Raw genomic sequence first — 20299 nt, forward strand, 5'->3', positions numbered from 1 at the left:
TAATTTCATCCCCAGACATGTTTTTCCGTTTTTTTTAGTATTACAAGTTTTAGTAATTTTCTTTGGTTGTGTGGAGAATTTCGTTTTATTTTTTTGAAATTCGTTAGATTATATTTTTGTCAACATTTTGGGTTTATTTTCGTTTGTTATTTTTCTAATAGTAAATGCATAATTGATTTCCTTTTTTTTGACGGGCGAATAATAAAAAGTAACGCTATAGTTACTTTTACTGGTAACTAATTACTTTTATAGTGGAGTAACTCCGTTAGTAACTCAGTTACTTTTTTGGAGAAGTAACGAGTAACTATAACTAATTACTTTTTCAAAGTAACGTGCCCAACACTGAGCCCCTAGTCCTAAAGGGCTCATATCCTACATAGTGCAACCTTGTTATCCAATGAAAGTAACCAGGTGAAAGAACACATGACAGTGTGTGAGTATGTGTATTGACCTCTGACTTTTCTGCCTCTGCAGGGATGATAACAAAGAAGGGCTGAAGTTCTACACAGATCCCTCCTACTTCTTTGACCTGTGGAAGGAGAAGATGCTGCAGGACACGGAGGACAAGAGGAAAGAAAAAAGACGACAGAAGGTCAGATTTCTCTGTTTTCTCCCTCTGTCACCCCTACACATGTTTCTCCTTCTCTTCAAACCAGTGTTGGCTTGCTGTGTGACACTCGCACTGTAAGCATTATTGTCTCATTTATGCCTGTTGATATTTGTATGGAACTGGAACAGGAGCAGAGGCGGTGCGTGGACGGCACGCTGCAGAGGGAGGTGAAGAAAGTGAGGAAAGCTCGAAACCGCAGGCAGGAGTGGAACATGATGGCCTTCGATAAGGAGCTGAGGCCAGACCACCGGCATACACACTCGCTGCACAGAGGAGCTTCTTCTGAAAACTCCATGTCTCCAGAGAACAGGTCAGAGAATAGGCCCACAAGCATACTGAATACATGTGTGGACATGATCACATACAGTACTTACAGATGTCATCTGTTTTCACACCTTCAATCAGGCCATGCATGTATTGTAAGCACATTTTGTCATAATAAATCATATACACTCTTTTCTACTAGATTAATATCTTACCTTTTTCTTGTATTTTATTGTGTTCATTATTTTCCAACGATTGCTATTTGAGGGCACAGTGCACACAACAAACAAACATTATATCTTTTAAATGTACTGTTGTACTAAATGAAACCTAATATCATACTCTCTTTTGCATTGATTGTAGAGGACACGGACAAGACCACATGGATCATGGCTATCTAACCATGCCCAACCATGCTGGTCATGCCCACACATACTCTGGCCCTCCACCCAGTATGGCAGCCCTCTCAGCTCATGCCCATATGGGTATGGAACAGGACTATAGAGCAGCATCTATGGCCTATCGCTCTGGCACACTGGGCCGTCCACATCAGGCCCCGCCTCCTCCTCCACCCACAGAGACCATGAACGGCTCCATGGCTCTTCCACCTGTGGACTACAGGCAAGTATAATCCAGTGAACTAATCTAATGTTGGTATAATGGCAGTCATGATCTTAATATTGACCCTAAGTGGAAGCTCCAAAAAATATATTAGTTTGCCAAGTAATGGTCATACACTGTATTTCAGCTGAAAGTGCTGCCCTCTTGTGGTGGAAACCATAACTATATGCTATCCATTATCCATGACAAATGTCTTTTTCAGTACATCTAAATATATATATATATTATTATATATATATTATTATATATAGTATTATTATTGGGAGTGACTATTTGAATGGTAACTTATGGTATCTTATTTGCTGGTAAAAATATAGCTAACTACCTAGGTAGAGCCTGGATTCATGCATTAATGTGGTAAGCAATGCCAAGTCTCTTGTTATTCTGTAAATAAAAATACAAAAAGATACATATGGGAAAATAAGTACGTAGATTTTAAAATGGCTATTGTATTCAAACAAATCTAATATTTAAGTGTAATTGAGTAAAAAGGAGATTGTAGTTGCTAAATTGTGAAAATTAAATGAAATGCAATTTTAAGGAAAACCTCAATCTCAATTTTTATTGCTTTCATTTTTACATAATTCAAATTTGAAAATGTTGACATTTGTTCTTTAGAATGTTTTCAGTGACCTGGGTGCAAATAGCTTGTTGCATTATTATTTTAACACCTAGAACAACTTCATACAGATTGATTTATCATATATGGCATATGTTGCTTAGAATTTCTTTTTTTCTTTTTTGTACAGTATGGATTACATGAATTCAGCACCTCCGCCGCCACCACCAGCTCCTCTCATCCCATCAGCCCAAACAGCCTTTGCTATGCCCCCCATGGGCCCAGTTCCACCTCAAGGTCATCCAGGACCAATGGGTGCGGGCACGAGCTACATGCCGAATGCTGTTCCTACCTCTGGACCAATGGCTGCTCCCCCTCCACCAGGTCCCCCACCTCCTCCGCCCAGCGCTGCTCAGTCTATCACTCCCAAACGGCCATCTGTGCCCAATGAGGCCCAGCCTGTTAACGACGCTCGCAGTGACCTGCTGGCTGCCATACGTATGGGTAAGACAATGACTGCAACAAACTTAAAATCAAGTGTAATAGTAACTCACATTCAGGTAGTTATTTAATGTATATGTATAGGGACACACAGATTTTAGAATTCTATTGATAAATGCCAGATAAATGCTAAATACAATTTCTGACAAAATGCTTACATTTTAGAAATGTTAAGATATAGATTTTAGCAGATACAATATGTACATAATGTATGTAATACTTATATGACTTTATATGATTTCAGAAACACATGACGCTGTGATTTGTGTGTTATTTGCTTGCACAGCTTTGAAATTGGAATGTTACTTATTACCATCCCATGACTTCTGGGATGTCAGTATATAATATTCTTTTTCTATATAAAAAACAAAATGCCATAACTCACATAGTGCACTAAGGTGTAGGTAGCCATTGTATATTTAGCCAAAACTGTGTGTTCGTTCAAATTCAAGGGAAATCCACTGAAGTTTTTTTGTTAGCTAAAGTAAAAAAGTATATGTGTTAATATGTGTTTTTGCACTTTGCAGGTATTCAGCTAAAGAAGGTGCAGGAACAGCAGGAGCAGCAGGCGAAGCGGGAGCCAGTGGGCAACGATGTGGCCACCATCCTCTCCCGTCGCATAGCTGTGGAGTACAGTGATTCTGAAGACGACTCGGAGTTAGAGGACAATGACTGGTCTGACTAGAAGGCACACAGAAAGAAATGTTCACTCACAGCCAAGCACACAGTATCTACAGCACATAGGCATCATACGTTCTTACATATGTGAATAAACCCACACTAGGCTGCCTCTCCAGCAGTGTACTTACAGTATGTTTTAGATCAATAGTAACTTTCCCTTGACTTAAAGCAGCTGACCTTTTTTTCTGCTGACCTTCTTTTATAATGATTTTTAACAAAATGGCTATGAATTGGCAATATGAGTATAGTGTATAGTAAGAGAAATGATGTATGGTGAGAAGATCCACTCTGGGGCCAGTTCCATGAAGTTTGGGGCCTGCCTATATGGGAATAAAGCTCTGTATAAGGAGGTATGGGATGTGGCTCAGTTAATGGTCAGTATAAGCTAGATCATATGAGAGCATGCTAAGGCTACGTTTACACAGCAGGTGGTAAAAATATGGTCAATTTGTTTTTTTCCTCATATGTGATTCATAGGTGTTTCATTAGTGTGGCCGTGTAAACACATTGAATCTGAGATTTTCAATTCCAGTTTGGGCCAATTCAATATATGGTATTGAGATCTGAAGAGCCAGGTAGGAATTAATGCGGGTTTTACATGAGGAACATGGACATGAATAGATGGGAAAATGGGAAACAGCGGTGAATAAAGGTTTCATTGGTGGATTGATGTCTCTGTTCCAAAAATATTAGCAGGCTTGTGTGTTTATTCTCACAGCCTCTCAATGTATCTGATGCACTTACACTATTACACATACATTATTGCATGTTTTAAATATACAGGATTTAATGTCATTCATGGGATAAGATATGAATCCATATGTGCGTGGGGAGAGTTTGTAAGTAAAGTTTAGGGTGCAGAGTGAGTTTATATGGGGTGCAGACTACAGACTTCCCAAGTCTCACAGAAGCTGCGGGAGTCTACCGCATATCAATAACGGCTCCCTGATGCCCACAAGTCTGATGAAATCTCCCGAAATCTAAAACGAGTGGCCCAAGGATGAACACAAATGTGCACACAGGCAACACATACTGTTTTTCCCCTCCAGTCGCGTGTGGGATAAAGAGGAAGAGTGTGCATATTCATGAAGCGCATGCAAAACTGAGAGGGCTCTGAATTACCTGTTTTCTGCAAAGAGTCTGTGAGGCAGCCAATCAGTATTCAGTGAGTAAGAGAAGGAGCATCATGGCTCCCATCAAAATTCATTTCACCTCTGACTACTCTAAAGTATATCCATGTCTGATAAAAGTAATTTTTGCAACTTGGGATGTCTGAGATTATGTTCAGTTCAGAAAAGGGAATGAATAAACCTATAGAAGGAGCAGACAGCAGAGCAGTGACTGGGGATTAGCTACTGCACACATGCACAGCTCTTTGTCTGTATGCTGCTCCTCTCCTGGATCAGAGGAGACACTGAGAGAGAGAGCTGTGTCTCTCACAGCTGGTTTAGTGATTCTCCTCTGTGAAAGCAACTGTAGTAGCTGCTCACTTGTTTGTAACTCACTAGAGGTTCTGAAAGGTTTTCAACACTGGTGTCAAACCTATCCTTAACAAAGTAAAAGAAAGATCCAGTGCGAAGGCTGTCTGATTTGCTGCTCAAAATAAAAGTTTATAAACAGTTTATGCTTTTTCTGTGGTATAATTTTTGGTTGGGATAAATCTACCTGTTGGTGATAATCCCCTGATTCCTACACCAGTGCTCACAGCTCCATAATGCAAGATATGCATGGACTGGCTTTTATCTCTGTGGAAACATTCGCTTTTAGAGCATTGTACTTTACAGAGTTATAGAAGTTTTATGTAGCTTGGCTCAAACTGCTGCTGTTTTTTTTCCTTCCAAAACTAGTAGACTGGTGGATTAGTCTGTGCAACCCCTATATCAGATACAGGTATCATTAAAAAGATTGTTTGAACAGCCTACCTAATTAAATCTGATTTAGTTTGGACAAAAAAAAAACTGGGAATTGGGCCACTTTTTCCTGCTGTGTGAATGTAGCCTGGATGAATAATTTTACAGTCAAATCAGTAACGCACTCTCAGGCGTGTTTGATCAGCACCGTCTGAAGCAGAGAGAACTGTGAGAGATGAAGGAGTGGAACAGGGTTGGCTTGGTGACGAACGTGTGAACTCTGGTCTCATGACAATAAAAAAAAGGCTAAAATGAATCATGTGGCGTCTGTTCCTGACCAAGCGCCTCTCGTCATGGAAAGAAGTAACTTGCGGGACTTGTGTCTCTATGGAAACAGTACAGCTGGGATGCAGATCTCCATGGCAACAGCGGAGTGGAGGTAGCCAGCCAAGTGATCCACGCGAGTGAGCGAATAAACAAGCAGAGGCAGAGTTATTTTTAATGCACAGCACATTCTTTTAATACAAAATTAACAAGATCTCTTAATTCATTATACTAACCAAAGCAATAAAAAGAGAATCACTAACACCTTGGAAAAATATACACCACGTTCACACAAACATCTTACAATGTCTCAGTTAATTAGTGCATGTTGATTATCCTTTTTTTTTTTTTTTTACATTTTTAAATAATATTTTGCAGATAAGTAACTTTGTTGTGCCATTTCTCGTCAAAAAAATAAAGTGCATTTCACAGTTAAGACTACGCATACATCTACACAAGATGCTGTAACTATTGCACCCGCCCCATTCCTCAGATCATTCAGGAGGTCTGGGTCAATGCAAGTTCAGTTTCACTATTTCATTTGTAGTCCACTCAGCAACTGAATACCACGAGGAAATTTTGCTTGTGAAGATTCCCCCCTCATCCCAAGCCCTTTTTTCACTGTCAATACCTTGGATTATGTCCGTTGTGACATCACAAGGCCACTCTGCTATCTGCTGTGACATCAGAAGTCGCTCTGCAGTCGATTGTGACATCCTGAAGCGTTCCGTTAATCAATCGCGACCTCACAAGTCTCTCACTCTGCAATCAGTATACAGTGGATTACAGCGCATTGGTTACAACAGTTCAACAGTTAAAATCAAAAGGTTCATACAGTTGGCAAACACATCCATTCACTGAAGCTTCCCGTAGTAGTAGTGCCAGTTATGGCTGGCACTGTTTTGGGCAGTAAGCACTTGCTTGATGTGATGTCATCATTTCAATAATTTGACATTGATTAAAAGATTCAGTATTATTAACATCACATGTGACTTATGTCTTAGCTCTTGTTAAACACACTGGCTATAAAGTTAACCAGTTCAGACTCTGACCCCTGGAGCCCCTGAAGCCCATTGAAACCCACTCTCCTCTCCTTGTCTTACTCACACTTCTGCCTGTATGGGCTGCTGTACATTGATCTTTTCCACTCAGGTCAGATACAGATCAGCACTCACCAAGAAAAGGAGACAAGGAAACAAGGTAATATGGGGTGAACTGGGACACAGTCCAAGGTTATCTGTTGCTAGGAGCACCATGACTATAATGTCACAATGTCCCCCTATTGTTATTGTTGCATGCCTTATTTACAGGTTCAAAAAAACAGATAGAATAACCTAGCATACAAACGAGTAAAGTACTATTCCTTTTTTAAAGAATACATTCAGAAAAGGCTGTACAGCGCATCGGAATGCAAAAACGGGACTCTCACAAATTTCAGGTGGAAACAAGGCAGAGGAACAAAAAATATATAGAACCTTTCAATTAATATAACAAAATAAATTCTTCTTCATAGCTCAAGAATTTCCCCCCCTTTTTTGCTCAAGCGTAATTTAAAATTTCTCAGTCATCAGCATCATCGTCATCACTATCAACAAATTCGTCATCCTCAACCCATCAGGATAAGACGATGTCTGTGTACTGTCAGCGTTCATCTAACTCATTTGTAGCTCAGTAGAAGAGGTCACTCAGGTCAAGGTCACGTGGGTATGTCATACCTAAAGGCAGAGGGAAGACTGCTAGCCATTGTGCCCCATGCAGGTGTTTGGGGGAAGAAGCCACACAGGAGATGCCTCCCACCTGACCCCTGTGTCCCTTTAGGTTTTTGTCCAAACATACGCAAACACACACACACACTTTCACACACCCATATATATGCATGCACGCACGCACACACCAACACAATCATCATGCAAATCATATGCAACAGTATAACCACACCTCAGTCACACACATCCACACACATACAGGTACAACAGGTACAGACAAGCTTAAATTACTTACACACTACATGACAGTGTCAAAGATTCACAACAGCGAATGCACACTGCTGAACAGGTCACATTGAGGGTAGAGTAACAATCCATTTGTATTGTAGTATAAATGACCAAGGCTGGGGCACAGAACTGCTTTGTTAGCGCAGTCGTATCTCCAGGACACATCATTGCCTGGGTTTAGGCTGCAGCGATGTTGTGTTGTTATTTTTGCGTTTTTTTTTTTTTTTGTATTTATTGAGGATCTGAACATGGTCGCAGCGATTTCTGATATTAGAGGTGGTTGCTTTGCTGGGTGAAGCTGTTATTGCTGCTAAAGTATTGCTATAATTTGGTGAAACGCTCAGAACACAGTTATTGCTCGCTGATGAGTGTTACAGTGGTACTGAAATGGACTGGGGAATATTGGCATTGCAGAGCAGCACTTAAAGGAATAGTCCAAGTATTTTCTATAAAAAGTGTATTTTGCTAAATATTTATTTTGGTGAGATGTGCATTTGAATGAAGGCCTCATCCACACATATCCATATATGTTGCATTTTAGCATGCAGACATTTTGGAAGTAGCTTAAATATGTATTACTACAAAAAAAATTAAAGTGCAAATACTAAAAAAAAATTTTTAATTTTTTCCACTTTTCCCCAATTTACACAGCCAATTACAAAACCCTCTCATTAGGACTCCCCCTATCACTAGTGATGTCCCAACACCAGGAAGATGGAGTGATGTGGGGAGAGAGCGCCATCTACGCACCCAGAGAGAGCAAGGCCAATTGTGTTCTCTCAGGGCTCCGGTAGACGATGGCAAGCTACATGAACAGGATTCAAACCGGCGATCTCCTGATCATAGTGACAGCATTTACACACTTAGCCTGCTGGACCACTCGGAGCCCCATACTGAAAAAAACTTTTCTGCTAGATCAGGACTTCATGTTTTAGAGACAGTGGTGTAGCCATGGCAGTGTAAACAGTCCAAAGGCAGCATTTTATTTTCTGGCAGGAATCAGACTTTAAATCTGAGATTTAAGAGAGAGAGTTAAGGTGTAGATATTCACCTGTTTCCTTCACGGCATAATCACAGATGCTCATCATTTACTGATATATACTGGCCTGGCATGCTCTAGTTTCCAGTCCTTTTTTATGATTATGATTTATGACATGAGATTTTTTAACAATACTGTTGTTTGGATGAAAGGTTTAAAATGAAAGAGAAATTGAGGCCTAAGACATGTTAAAAAGGCAGCTCCTATAGACTTCTGCGGGTCACAGATTGCAGCCATGTTCTGGTTTAAATGATTCTGTATATCTGCAGTTACGATGTGTGAATTATAAATGAGTATTTTGTTTAACATATTTACAATGTAGATTAGCAGCACTGAAAGGAACAGACAGCAGTTCTATGCCCACAGAGGCCAGAGGGTGGACAATTTATGTCCCATACCTTAAATAAATGCACTTATAAAAAAGCAGAAAAATACATATTGGACTATTTCTTTAAGCAACAGATTCTCTGGAGTCATATTTAGCTAAGATTTGCAAGCTTACCAAACTATCTCTAAGGTTATAGTACATAAAGGCTAAACTCTGATTTGCTGTTCTTAATAAAGCAGAATCTTCCTCAGCACCTGGTTGGTTTGATTGGAAGACTGGGTTTTAAATAGTTTATTAGGTGATGATGGTGGTTAGACCATTTCTATATTTTGGTAAGTAGCCTATTAATAGCTTTTTTTTCCACTTTTTAGAAATAATATGTAAATTTCACCAATTAAATGATGGCACATGTTCACCAGTTAGACTAATAGTAATAAATTAGGGATGCACAACTATGGGAATTCTGAGTTAATGCAAATAGCCAAGTGTAGATCTGAAATTGGGACTAAATATAACATATTTGTTTGTTTCCAAATGGAGTAAAAGTATGTCTGTCACGATAAACTTTTTTTTTTTTGAACAATGTATTGTCCTAGGATTAATGTCATTTTTAAGGCATATTGTGCCACTAACGTAATGATAATAAAGTAGCATAAGAATGCAATTACACATTACTGTTAAAAAGCAAAATTTAATTATTAGGATTGTGTGGACATTGGAATTGGAATATAAAATTGTTAAAAATCTTAAAAATAAATAAAACATAAAACAAATCATAAAATAAAAACAATGTCACTAGACCAGGTCAATTCACATTGCTCTATATAATTTGCTCTTCTTACTAAGCAAACGCAACGGACAGTATTGAGGTCAGCAAAAGTTATTACTATTCACAAAATGACGATGTTCATGTTTGAACGTTAAATTAATAGTCATTACTGTGACAGGCCTAGGTAAAATAAATTAAATATACAGCTCTGGAAAAAATTAAGAGACCACTTCAGTTTCTGAATCAGTTTCTCTGATTTTGCTATTAATAGGTATATGTTTGAGTAAAATGAACATTGTTGTTTTATTCTATAAACTACAGACAACAATTCTCCCAAATTCCAAATAAAAATATCGTCATTTAGAGCATTTATTTGCAGAAAATGAGAAATGGCTAAAATAACACAAAATATGCAGAGCTTCCAGACCTTAAATAATGTAATTAAACAACTTCATATTTATAAAGTTTTACGAGTTCAGAAATCAATATTTGGTGTTATCCTCCACCAGTCTTGCACACTGCTTTTGGATACCTTTATGCCACTTCTGGTGCTAAAATTCAAGCAGTTCAGCTTGGTTTGATGGCTTGTGATCATCCATCTTCCTCTTGATTATATTCCAGATGTTTTTAATTTGGTAAAATCAAGAAAAAACATCATCATTATCTCTTGATTGATTGTCTCTTATTTTTTTTCCAGAGCTGTATAATTGATGAATGAATCATCAAATATTAATTTGAAATAAGGGTCAATTCAAGCAGATCTACTGATATGAACATGATTCCGATATCGTGGTGCATCCCTCATAATGAATGCTTCTATGTTATACTGCATTGTGGTCACTGATCCATAATAACCAGACTGCAGCTCCAGTATCTGAGCAGGAAGGTCACTGCGTCCGTGAGCAACAAAACTACATTGTACATTCAGGTCTGTCCTCATGTCACTGAATAATAAAGAAAGCTTGCTAATTTGCACATACAGGAGTGCCATGCAAGCCGCTTAGCCTTTTTCCATCCCTCCCTGATAGCAGGGAGAGGGCTTAAGTTACAGCGCACTTCACACAGACCCCCGCTCATCTCAAGCCCCCGCATTTATGCATGAGGAGGATGCGGATGGAGGACATGATTTCGCAGTAAATCTAGACTAAACAAAGGCATTGATATGGGTGGGATGTTCGCCGCTTGCTGAGCGGCTGTGGATGGGGGGTAGCAGTGTTATTGGTTATTGTTAGCTCTTCATGGTCTTCTGTGTTAAGGGGGGGGGGTTAGGTCTTGGCTTGGGTAAAGGGTTTAAAGCGAAAAAACACCAAACAGCCAGCAAGATGAAGCGAGCTTGCCCTGCCCGGGTTATTTTTAGCTCTCCACGGTTGCTTGGTTTTCAGTGCACGTTCAACATGCAGCAGCAGCAGCATCGAGACGAGATGAGCAAGCCCTCATCCATCCACTCCCCTCCCTCTGTCATCCTCCTCCTCCTTCTTCTCTCTCATCCATCCACCCCCCCTCCCCTCCCTCTGTCATCCTCCTTCTCCTCTCTCTCTCACTGCCACTGAGGCCAAGCCCAACAGTCGCAGCCTCTCAGACTACTCAGTGCGTCAGTTAACGTCTGGACAACATTTATCTACATCTTATGTACAGCCTCTAGCCTCTTACCACGAGATACGGACATTAGCATTAGGTGTGGAGGCCTGGGTTTGGGAGAAGGTCACGTGGCAGTGGTTTGGAGAGAAGTTCACGAGAAGGGGAAGACAGAAAAGGGAGCATCGTGCATTTAGGCGTGGGTTGTTGACTATTGTAGCTGGAGCTGGAGTCGTTTTACCTGGAGAGAAGTAGCTGCTACAATTAAAGGGACACTCTGTTATGCTTCCTGAACCCTCTTCAAGATGGGAGGAGCTTCGGGGACTTTGGGAAGAGTTTTGGCTTGGAAGCTCCTCCCACTTTTAGTAACACTCACCAGAAAGGTGAGATTTTGTTCTAGTTCCTAACCTAGTTTATATGTGTTTTAAAACATAATAAAGGCAAGGGATGCGTGCTAATTGCGTACTAATTACTTACACTAACTTAATAGTAATTGGGTATTTCATTAAATAATAGAGAGCCATAGCTGAGTAGGCTCAAAGTATGCTCAAATACCCAATAAATAAACTTCTTTCTTAATATTAATATTTCTTACATTTCAGACACAGCCATTATCCCACAATGGAGTTGTGCACCAATGGAACCATAATTTAAAAAAAAAATAGCAGATAACAATGCAAATGCAGTGGCAAAGACAGCAACATTGTGTCAGTTCCAGTTAGGACATTAATATTTTCTAAACCTTCACTATTAAGATCAGTATATAGTATACCCTATTAGTGCACAGTACGCAGTTGGGATGCAGCCATGCTTCTGCTACACTACAGATTGAGTGTGCCTTTTTCCTGACAGGAAAGCCAGAGAGAGCCAGAGAGAGAGAGAGTGTCCCTTTAAGTGATTAAAGTGAGATCTGTGATTTTAATCCAGTATGAATCTGTAGTGCCTGTTGCCTTTAAATATGACAAATAGGCAAGAGCAAATTACTTTCCACAACTTGCTGAACCCAGAGCTCCCTCAGTAACACTCACGCTAATGAAATAACAAACTCCGCTACCGGGCACGGAAGTGCAGCATGCTGTTATTGTTATTGAAGGCTGCACTTTGTGAATAACACTGTAGTCAACATGTGGTCTATGACTAAAGCATCTGTAGAAAAAACAGGTGCCTTATCCTAGTGGTTTTCAAACTGGTCCTCGGTCTGATCCACTGCTTTATCATTCATGAATTAGTCAGTCAAATAATTTACAAATGACTCACCTGGTAAAACTAATCCAGCTCAAATAGTGCTAGGTCAATTCACATAGGACTGTTGTAACCTGGGGTTAGGTTGACAGTCCATTGGGGAATTCACAGTCTGGGAGTAAAATCACAGAGACACCCAGGTAACGATTACTTTACCACACCTCCCCATGTAAAACTAATTCCATCCAATTAGTTTATACACCAGAGGCGCAATTCCACAGTTCCCTAAGGTGGCTACAGCTCCGAGCCCATTGCCAAAAAGTGTATGCAGACATCAGACATCGCTGGGCGTCCGGGCCCTTTGTGCCACACTGGCTGGGACACAACCGCAGCACACCAGCCAGAGTGCCTTCTGAATCTCCTGGTTGCGGAAGGCATAGATGACAGGGTTGATGACGGAGTTGTAGGTGGCAGGCACCAGCGTGGCGTAGGTGTACAGCGGCGGGTAGGTGTAGTCGGCCACGAGTGAGTAGACAGTAAAAGGCATCCAGCAAGCGGCGAAGGTGCCCAGGATGATGGCCAGCGTGGAGACGCCCTTGCGCGTGGTGACGTAGTGCGGAGTAGCAGCCAGAAAGTGATGCTGCAGGGCGATTTGATGGGCATGGCGCATGACGATCTTGCAGATTTGCACGTAGAGCTGCAGCATGAGGCCGAAAAGCAGCAGAAATGAGACAGACAGCACGGCCACGTTGTTTTTGGTGAGCGGCCTCACCACGCTGCACATGGCCTCCTGCCCCAGGCAATTGACTCCCGTGACAGGCAGAAGGCCTAAACACAGCGAGACGCCCCACAGCAGCACCAGCATGGCGTAGGTAAAGGCGGCTGTGCGCTCAGAATTGTACGTGAGCGCGTAGTACAGTGACAGGTAGCGGTCGATGGTGATGGCCAGCAAGCTGAAGACAGAGGCCGAGAAGGAGGCCACCACCAGACCGACAGTCAGCAGCTGAGCCGAGTCCGAGCGCAGCAGGTAAGCGAAGGCAAAGTGCAGCACCAGGCCCACACCGGCCAGCAGGTCAGCCAGTGCCAGGCTGCCGATCAGGAGGAACATGGGTGCCCGCAGTGCAGGATTCTGCCAGATCACCAGCACCACCAGCGCATTCTCACAGGCAATTAGCGTCCCCGAGGTGCACAGCACAATGTCCCACGGGTTCACCAGCAGCTCCGGTGGAGGCCGTGGAGGCAGAACAGCCGCTGGAGGGAACGTCCCGACTGTGATATTCTCCATGCTACCGCCGCCACTGCTGACCCACAAGGGGTCAGGGGTCAGCCAGCCAGGGGCGACCGACACCTCCTCACTCATTGTGCCTCCCGTCTGAAAGAAAATACACACATACAGTATACAGAAATATTGCAAAGGTGTACACTGCTCAAATTCTCAATTTCAGACACTAACAGGGTGTAGGACAAATAGTTAGGTCCTCCTCCAGTCCTGGTGACCGCCTCACACTGCTCTGTCATACTTTCACAACATTTCTTTCAAATGAGCTAAATGAACTGCTTCCCACACACTCTTCTCTGCTGTCCACCAGCCTCCTACAGTGCTCTTCTTTCCCACACAATTCTCAACACATTCCAATAAACTCTCAATGGAATTTAAATCACCTGAACTTCTTCACTTCTAAGCCCACTCCGTCGTCTGCGAGTGGGGAGGCATTATGGATTGCTTGTTTTTGTCAGCAAGTCATTTGTTGCAGTTATCCACAAAAAGGTAGATTTAGGTGCCTTTAAATGCATCCGGCACATGTTATCAGTATCAAACTGCAGGTCTGAACAACTTTTTACTGACCCCTTTTTTTATAAGAAACAAGGCTGTGCAGTATCACAATATTTACCATTATCATGATACATCACAATATGTTACAACAAGCATATTATCAGTACTTAAAAAAGACTGACCAGCTGCATGGTTCACTACGCATAAAGATTATTAGTTGTGGTTAATTGGATTTAAGACAATACAGTATGTAAAAATACTAAAATACTAATAGATTTTAGTAGTGTTGTATAATTTACATCCACTGTTTTTTTTTTTTTACCATTCCAACAGATTCAGACAAAATAAAAGTTATGACATATTGTGTATTATGTATCATTCCATTATGCCATACTGTCCACCCCAACATAAATTCATTTTAGGTGTTTCTGCAAAAATGCACATTAAAATATGTGTTTCCTATGTGATTATTTCATAATAAATATTGTGAATAAATCATATGAACATAAGCTTAATTAAACTTTAACATGTTATTTTAAATGATTTTGTTTGAATTTTATTGCCATAGCAAATAGTTTGCTAGTAGACTAATCATTTTCATAATGTAACTAAACTGGTTCAAATCAATTACCTAACAAAACCATATTTTATATATTTTTTTAATTGTAATATAATATTTAGACTAGATTTAAGATTTATTTATTGATTAAGATGATGAGACGTTTTGATTTCACTTGGCAAGGTGTACTAATTTATAATGTATTAATAGGTGTTCTAATCAATTTATTGATGAGTAATGACATTTCACAGTTGTTTATTATAAAACTGTTTAATCATTAATGTGCTCTTGAGACGGTGGTATGGATTGCCATCTCTGATTTATTAAGCATAATATACAGTGTGAAAACTGTGTTAGTTTTTATACTGCAATTTTAGGTTGAATTTTAGTTTAAATTTAACATTTAGTATACAATGTAATCGTAAACCTGCTACTCAGTCTTTTTCTGAAGCTAAACTTGTTGCTGTAAATGTGGTTTATGAATCTCGTGCACGGAAAACGTGAACTGCTGTGTTTACAGCTGCTGTTTATTCTGGCACCACTTCAGCCTACATTACGGAAAATGGACCAGCAATGAACATTCTTTAAATATATGTGTGTATTATCTTTAGCAGCACACTTATCATTAATGCTGTTATGATTATTATTATTATCCTTACTGTTATCAATGCAGTAATAATACTCATATTAATCCTAATAACAGTGTGTAGTAAGGGAACACTTGTGACATGCAGTGATAACAGGCTTTTTCCCCCCATTGTGTAACTGCCACTGGGGCCTACTATAACAGTGCTCTGAACCTTAGACCACTTACTGATAGATTTAGATAAAAGTGCTTGTTATTTTGGAAATATTTGGATTGCAATTTAAGGGTCTGTATAGATATAAAAATAAAATGTAAGAAAATTATATGTAAAATGTAAGACAATATGAAGAGCCTACAATGAATGAATAGCAAAGCATGTTTATTGTATTTCGTTTCGTATATATTTATTTATTTGATTGATTATTGATTGATTGAAACGGACCTCGTGTTAAGCACATGCAGGTTGGTTGGTCGCTTGTTGGTCGCCAGCTTCTTGTGTGAATTTTCAGTTCCACCTTAAATGGTGCAGCTCCCACGTTCTAGCGCCGTATAGGCGTTATAGGTGCCTCAATGTAAATGCTACACCTTTTAAGGTGGAACCGAAAATTCGTCAGATTGTGGTTAATAAAGAAACCCGGCAACAGCAAGCAGCAGGAGCGTTATCTAGGCACCGCTGCTGCACGAGCTGCACCCATGCGGAGACGTGGAAGTGTGGAGGGAGGGAAGAAGCACCTGTGGTATTAAACCGGACTAGATTAATAATCTCTGATTAATCTTTTAGCTCCGCTCGCTCGCTCAGCGGGTCTGTGTTTAACCTGCTGTGTAAAACGCTGAATAAAACCCGCCCCTTTCCCCCTAAATGTCCCCTATTGTCTGTAAACCCCGCAGCCCCCCGGCCCCGGTGCGCCGTACCTTTGCTGGGTGCGGTGACCGGTCAGATCCGCGGCTCGGCTCGGGGTCTCTCCATCTTGCGGTCGGTGGTCCCGGTTCACTCACGGCGAGCAGCGCGAGCCCAGTGCTCGAGCATCGCCGCCGCCTGCAGGGAGGGGAGGGGGGCTGGGCGGTGGAGGAGGGAGAGGGGGGTGAAGAGGGGGGAAATGACCGATCAGGAGGCCTGATCACCAGAAACGACCTGCTCACTCAGAGCCGCGCCACCCAATCTACCTACCGCTGCTGCTGCTGGAAGAGGAGACGCGCGCGCGCTCCTTCCAGAGGGCGCGTGGAGAGACTACGCTCTGAGTGATGAGTGGGGTGGGTTCTGTTACTGGGGGTCGGCGGTCAGTGTAACCATTATCACTTCAGTTTTCTAACCGTTTGAGGCTAAATCCCCAAAATAGAAAAATGAGTACAACACGTCTTTGTTTCATGTTTTCTATTTAGAAATGTGAAGAACAGTAAATGTATTTGTATTTATTTTATTTTTTTTCTAGATTTTCATCTCTGCTCCTTACCTTAAGTGAGGATTTAGGAAAAAAATAAAAACGAAATATTTAATTAATTTTCAAATATTTTTCATTTTTGTATGTTGCATCAAAAGCAGGTTTGATTACACTAAAATTCAGATTTTGAGAGGTATAAATGAACAACTAAAATTAAAAATGAAAAACTAAAAAACTAAAACTAAAACTATGAATTAATAATAAAAAATAAAATTGGCAAAAAAGAAAGAATTGTGTAACTGTCACTACAGCCTACTGAAACAGTACTCTGAACCAATTGTAGCACTCACTGATAGATTTAGATATAGTATAAATACATAACAATAAAATAACAATAGTCTTTGTTATTTAAAAAAAACATTAGAATTGCAATTTAAGGCTCTGAATTGATATAAAAAATATATAATGGAAGAATAACAGTATTATGTTAAATGTTTAAAAAAAAAGGTTTTACATCAATTTTTGCTATTTTCAATTTTAGCCTCATATAGTCAGAAAACTAAATTGATAACGTTACACTGACTGTTGGCATTCAATTCGACCTATTAATTAATTCTTACCTACTTAACTAACCCCTCTTTACAACACAGTTCAACTCATTTCTGCTCATTTCTACCTTTGCATTCCTGCTTTGAAATTACAGATTTTCTTGGAAAAAAAACTCTCACCACAGAACTCTCTAAATCCCCATAACTTGCAGACTGTTGCTTTAAATAAGATACTGTAGGGTAATTTACCACAGCATGACTTAGATAAAACTCGGATGTGAGAAATCTCAGAACATGAAATGATGACCAATGAGTCAGAGCTTAGAATTTAAAATATATTAAAGTTTACTTGAAAAATAGTTTCAGCATTACAGATATATAAAAGGAACAAAAATTAAAAGGTATATATTAGAAAAGAGTAAAAGTACATCAACGAATACAATCTCGATAGATCAACACATTCGCAACCCAGAGAGAGAAAGAGAGAGAGAGAAAGAAAGAGAGAGAGAAAGAGAGAGAGAGAAAGAAAGAGAGAGAGAGAGAGAGAGAGAGAGAGAGAAAGAGAAAGAAACTAAAGCCAGTCGAGGGACAGAGAGAACTCCTCAGACTTCATCCAAGCAGTTATACATTTTGCAAATGACATGTGATTGGGCAGAACTTATCACTATGATTGTGTCAGCAGAGTCCAGTTAACAGCATGTTGTCCAGTTTTAATGACGTGATCCGCTCCAGCCTGTCTGAGCAACAAGTTCTTATCATGATGTTGTTCAGCTCTGTGTCCTTCATGAACACAGCAGACAGTCCTTAAGTGTCCTAAAGTCTGTGAGAAGATGAGAGGAAAAGAGTGGATGGAAAGATCTTCTGGCCTGTATACGACTTTACGCCGTGTAGAACAGGCAAGCGCTGGCTATCTGAGGAGAGGTTCCCAGCACTTCACTCAGATAGTTTGTTGTCTCCTAGTTCATATGCACTGGTCCCAGAACAGCAGTGAAGCTTCTCTGCCACTCAGGGTCACGTTCTCCTCACAGCTCTCATTGTTGATGAAAACACTCTGTCCTTCCTGATTCCTGAAAAAGTAAAAACAACCTCCAAAGCCTTGTCATAGTGACAGTTAAAAAGAGAGCAGAGATCATAAGGTTATTAAGTGAATTACAAAGTGAACAGTAAAAATAATAACTGTATATATATATGTATAAAACATTTAAGAATAAGAGTGTGAAGGTGTGGTTATCTCCAATCACACCCTTCAATACTGTGTCCAACAAGAAGCCGATTGTTCTATATTCTATATTTATATTCTCCCTGAGGTCGTCTTGTGTTGCATGTGTGGTTTATATTTACCAAATAACAGTCCATACAGAGTGAACAAAGCAGTGTTTTGTTAGCATGTCGTTTAAGGGGATTTTCTTAATGGCCCCTAATAAAACCCATTTTTGCTAATTCAATAAGCAACTCCAGCAAAAAATCCCTTAAGAATTCAGAGACGTACAGCATTATCTGTGTAAAATGGTTAATTATAGACACTGATATTTTATTACAGTGGTGGTGGAAGCAATTAGAGGTCACAACACAAACATAGCTATCCACAATGACTCGTTTAGAGGCTTTTGAGTGATTCTATTGACTTGTCAAACCAAAGCAATTTCTCTCCAAAACAATTATTTAAAGACTAGAATAACCGTTATTGGAAGTCAAAGTAAAACATATTCCAAAACATTTCTTTTGGTTCATTCCTCACAGAACATGTGATGAATGTTAAATAAGTGACTTCTATGGTTTTTAAAATATACTTACTTGCATCAAAAATTTTATTTTACAAATGGGGAAAATTGTGTATTGATTTTCATATTATGTGAGTCTTTTAAGTTATGAGGAATATATCAAGGTTATAAGGACATATTACACCCATCATGCATGAGCACAGTCTATTTTCTTGTTTGAAATACTATATCCTGGTTTAAATAAAATGCTTAAATAGTAAAGCAGCTCAGAACGTGCTGAACCAACACACCAGAAATAAATTAGGCAGAAATAAATTAAACATTTGAAAAGTACAAATCCATCCAAATGATTCTTACACTTACATTTCATAACTAAATGAAATGCATTATACCTACACTGGCTAAGTAGTGCACTAGGTTTCAAGGTTTCAGTGTGTGTGTGTGTGTGTCTGGGCTGAGCCTTTTTGCAAAAGTCGAGCATCAGATTGCATCTTCCTTGAAAGTTGCTCACTTCACTGCTCCCCTGTGACTGCTATTCTGAGACTGAGCTATTAACAGCATGCTGATCTGTGTCATCCACTCCCCCCCCCCCTCACTGTCATCCCGCTTTTCTCCTCTTCTTCTCCATCCTCTGAAAGCCTCAGACGCCCTGCATCTCCAGCCTCCTGTCTGTTCAGGCTCCATGTACCAGTACATGTCACATGGATCTACACAACCTCTACATCACACAATGTTTACAGATCGATACAGTCACAGACACTCAACAGGTAAAACAACACCTGCGTCTTACAGCAAGCGTCTTCCTGTGTTCCTTACAAGTCTGACCTCACCATCTCCAATTAAACGATCAATCAGAACTCATTCAACACAACCCAATCGCTTAGCCTGATAAAGGCCTAAACTGAAGCACATTACAGAGGCTTTATGACCTTTTGCTTATAGAGATACTTCACCTTACAGCATCCTCATTAGATACTCCACAACATCTTCAGTCAGAGTCAATTTAACTGTCCCAGTTTATTTGTATAAGGTAATTAATGTAAATTATTGTGAAACTTAGCAACTTTTGATTAGATATTAAACTGTCAGTTGAGTTGACCTCCCTTAAGCTATATCCATTCTTATTTATTTTATTAAACACTAAATAAACACAATTGTTTATTAAACATTGCCCTATTTTATCAGATTTTTTGTTTTGATGTCTCTTTCTGAGAGGATCAAGCCACTCAGAGACACACTTCATTATATATTTACATGAGCTGACCTTAATTAATTGAGGCTTTAACAAGCAGTAAGTGGAGCCACTGTGGACCTTAAGTGATCACCAAGAGGCCTCAGGGAGAGAGCGTGAGTCATCACTGGACAAGCCAAGGTGCCATTCAGAAAAGTGGCGCTTGATCTATCTGCTGACGCAGGCCTGGACTGGAGTGGAAAT

General features: G+C 40.1%; 2 protein-coding genes across 3 annotated transcripts in view; one reads left to right on the forward strand and one right to left on the reverse strand.

Annotated features, from left to right (window-relative positions):
• The window catches only part of wasf3b (WASP family member 3b), a 28213-nt gene extending 22811 nt beyond the window's left edge, over positions 1-5402 (forward strand). For both annotated transcript variants that reach the window (XM_007249001.4, XM_049486178.1), the window contains exons 5-9: positions 475-592; positions 739-920; positions 1238-1495; positions 2245-2558; positions 3083-5402. In XM_007249001.4, coding sequence (XP_007249063.1) covers positions 475-592; positions 739-920; positions 1238-1495; positions 2245-2558; positions 3083-3240 — 1030 coding nt within the window. In that variant the 3' untranslated portion in view covers positions 3241-5402. The remainder of the gene's footprint in view (positions 1-474; positions 593-738; positions 921-1237; positions 1496-2244; positions 2559-3082) is intronic.
• A 176-nt stretch (positions 5403-5578) lies between these two features.
• gpr12 (G protein-coupled receptor 12) lies at positions 5579-16391 on the reverse strand. Its single transcript, XM_007243386.3, has 2 exons — positions 16129-16391; positions 5579-13669 (listed from the first exon to the last, which is right to left on the reverse strand). The coding sequence occupies exon 2, from the start codon at positions 13655-13657 to the stop codon at positions 12632-12634; it is 1026 nt and encodes a 341-aa protein (XP_007243448.2). The 5' UTR covers positions 13658-13669; positions 16129-16391; the 3' UTR covers positions 5579-12631.
• Positions 16392-20299: the final 3908 nt, after the last annotated feature.

Source organism: Astyanax mexicanus, chromosome 1, assembly GCF_023375975.1.
Source record: "Astyanax mexicanus isolate ESR-SI-001 chromosome 1, AstMex3_surface, whole genome shotgun sequence".
Classification (NCBI taxonomy): Eukaryota; Metazoa; Chordata; class Actinopteri; order Characiformes; family Acestrorhamphidae; genus Astyanax; species Astyanax mexicanus.

Bases quoted from the DNA above. Each gene is read 5' to 3' on its own strand.
- gpr12 (XM_007243386.3), bottom strand. From the start codon at position 13,657: ATGAGTGAGGAGGTGTCGGTCGCCCCTGGCTGGCTGACCCCTGACCCC.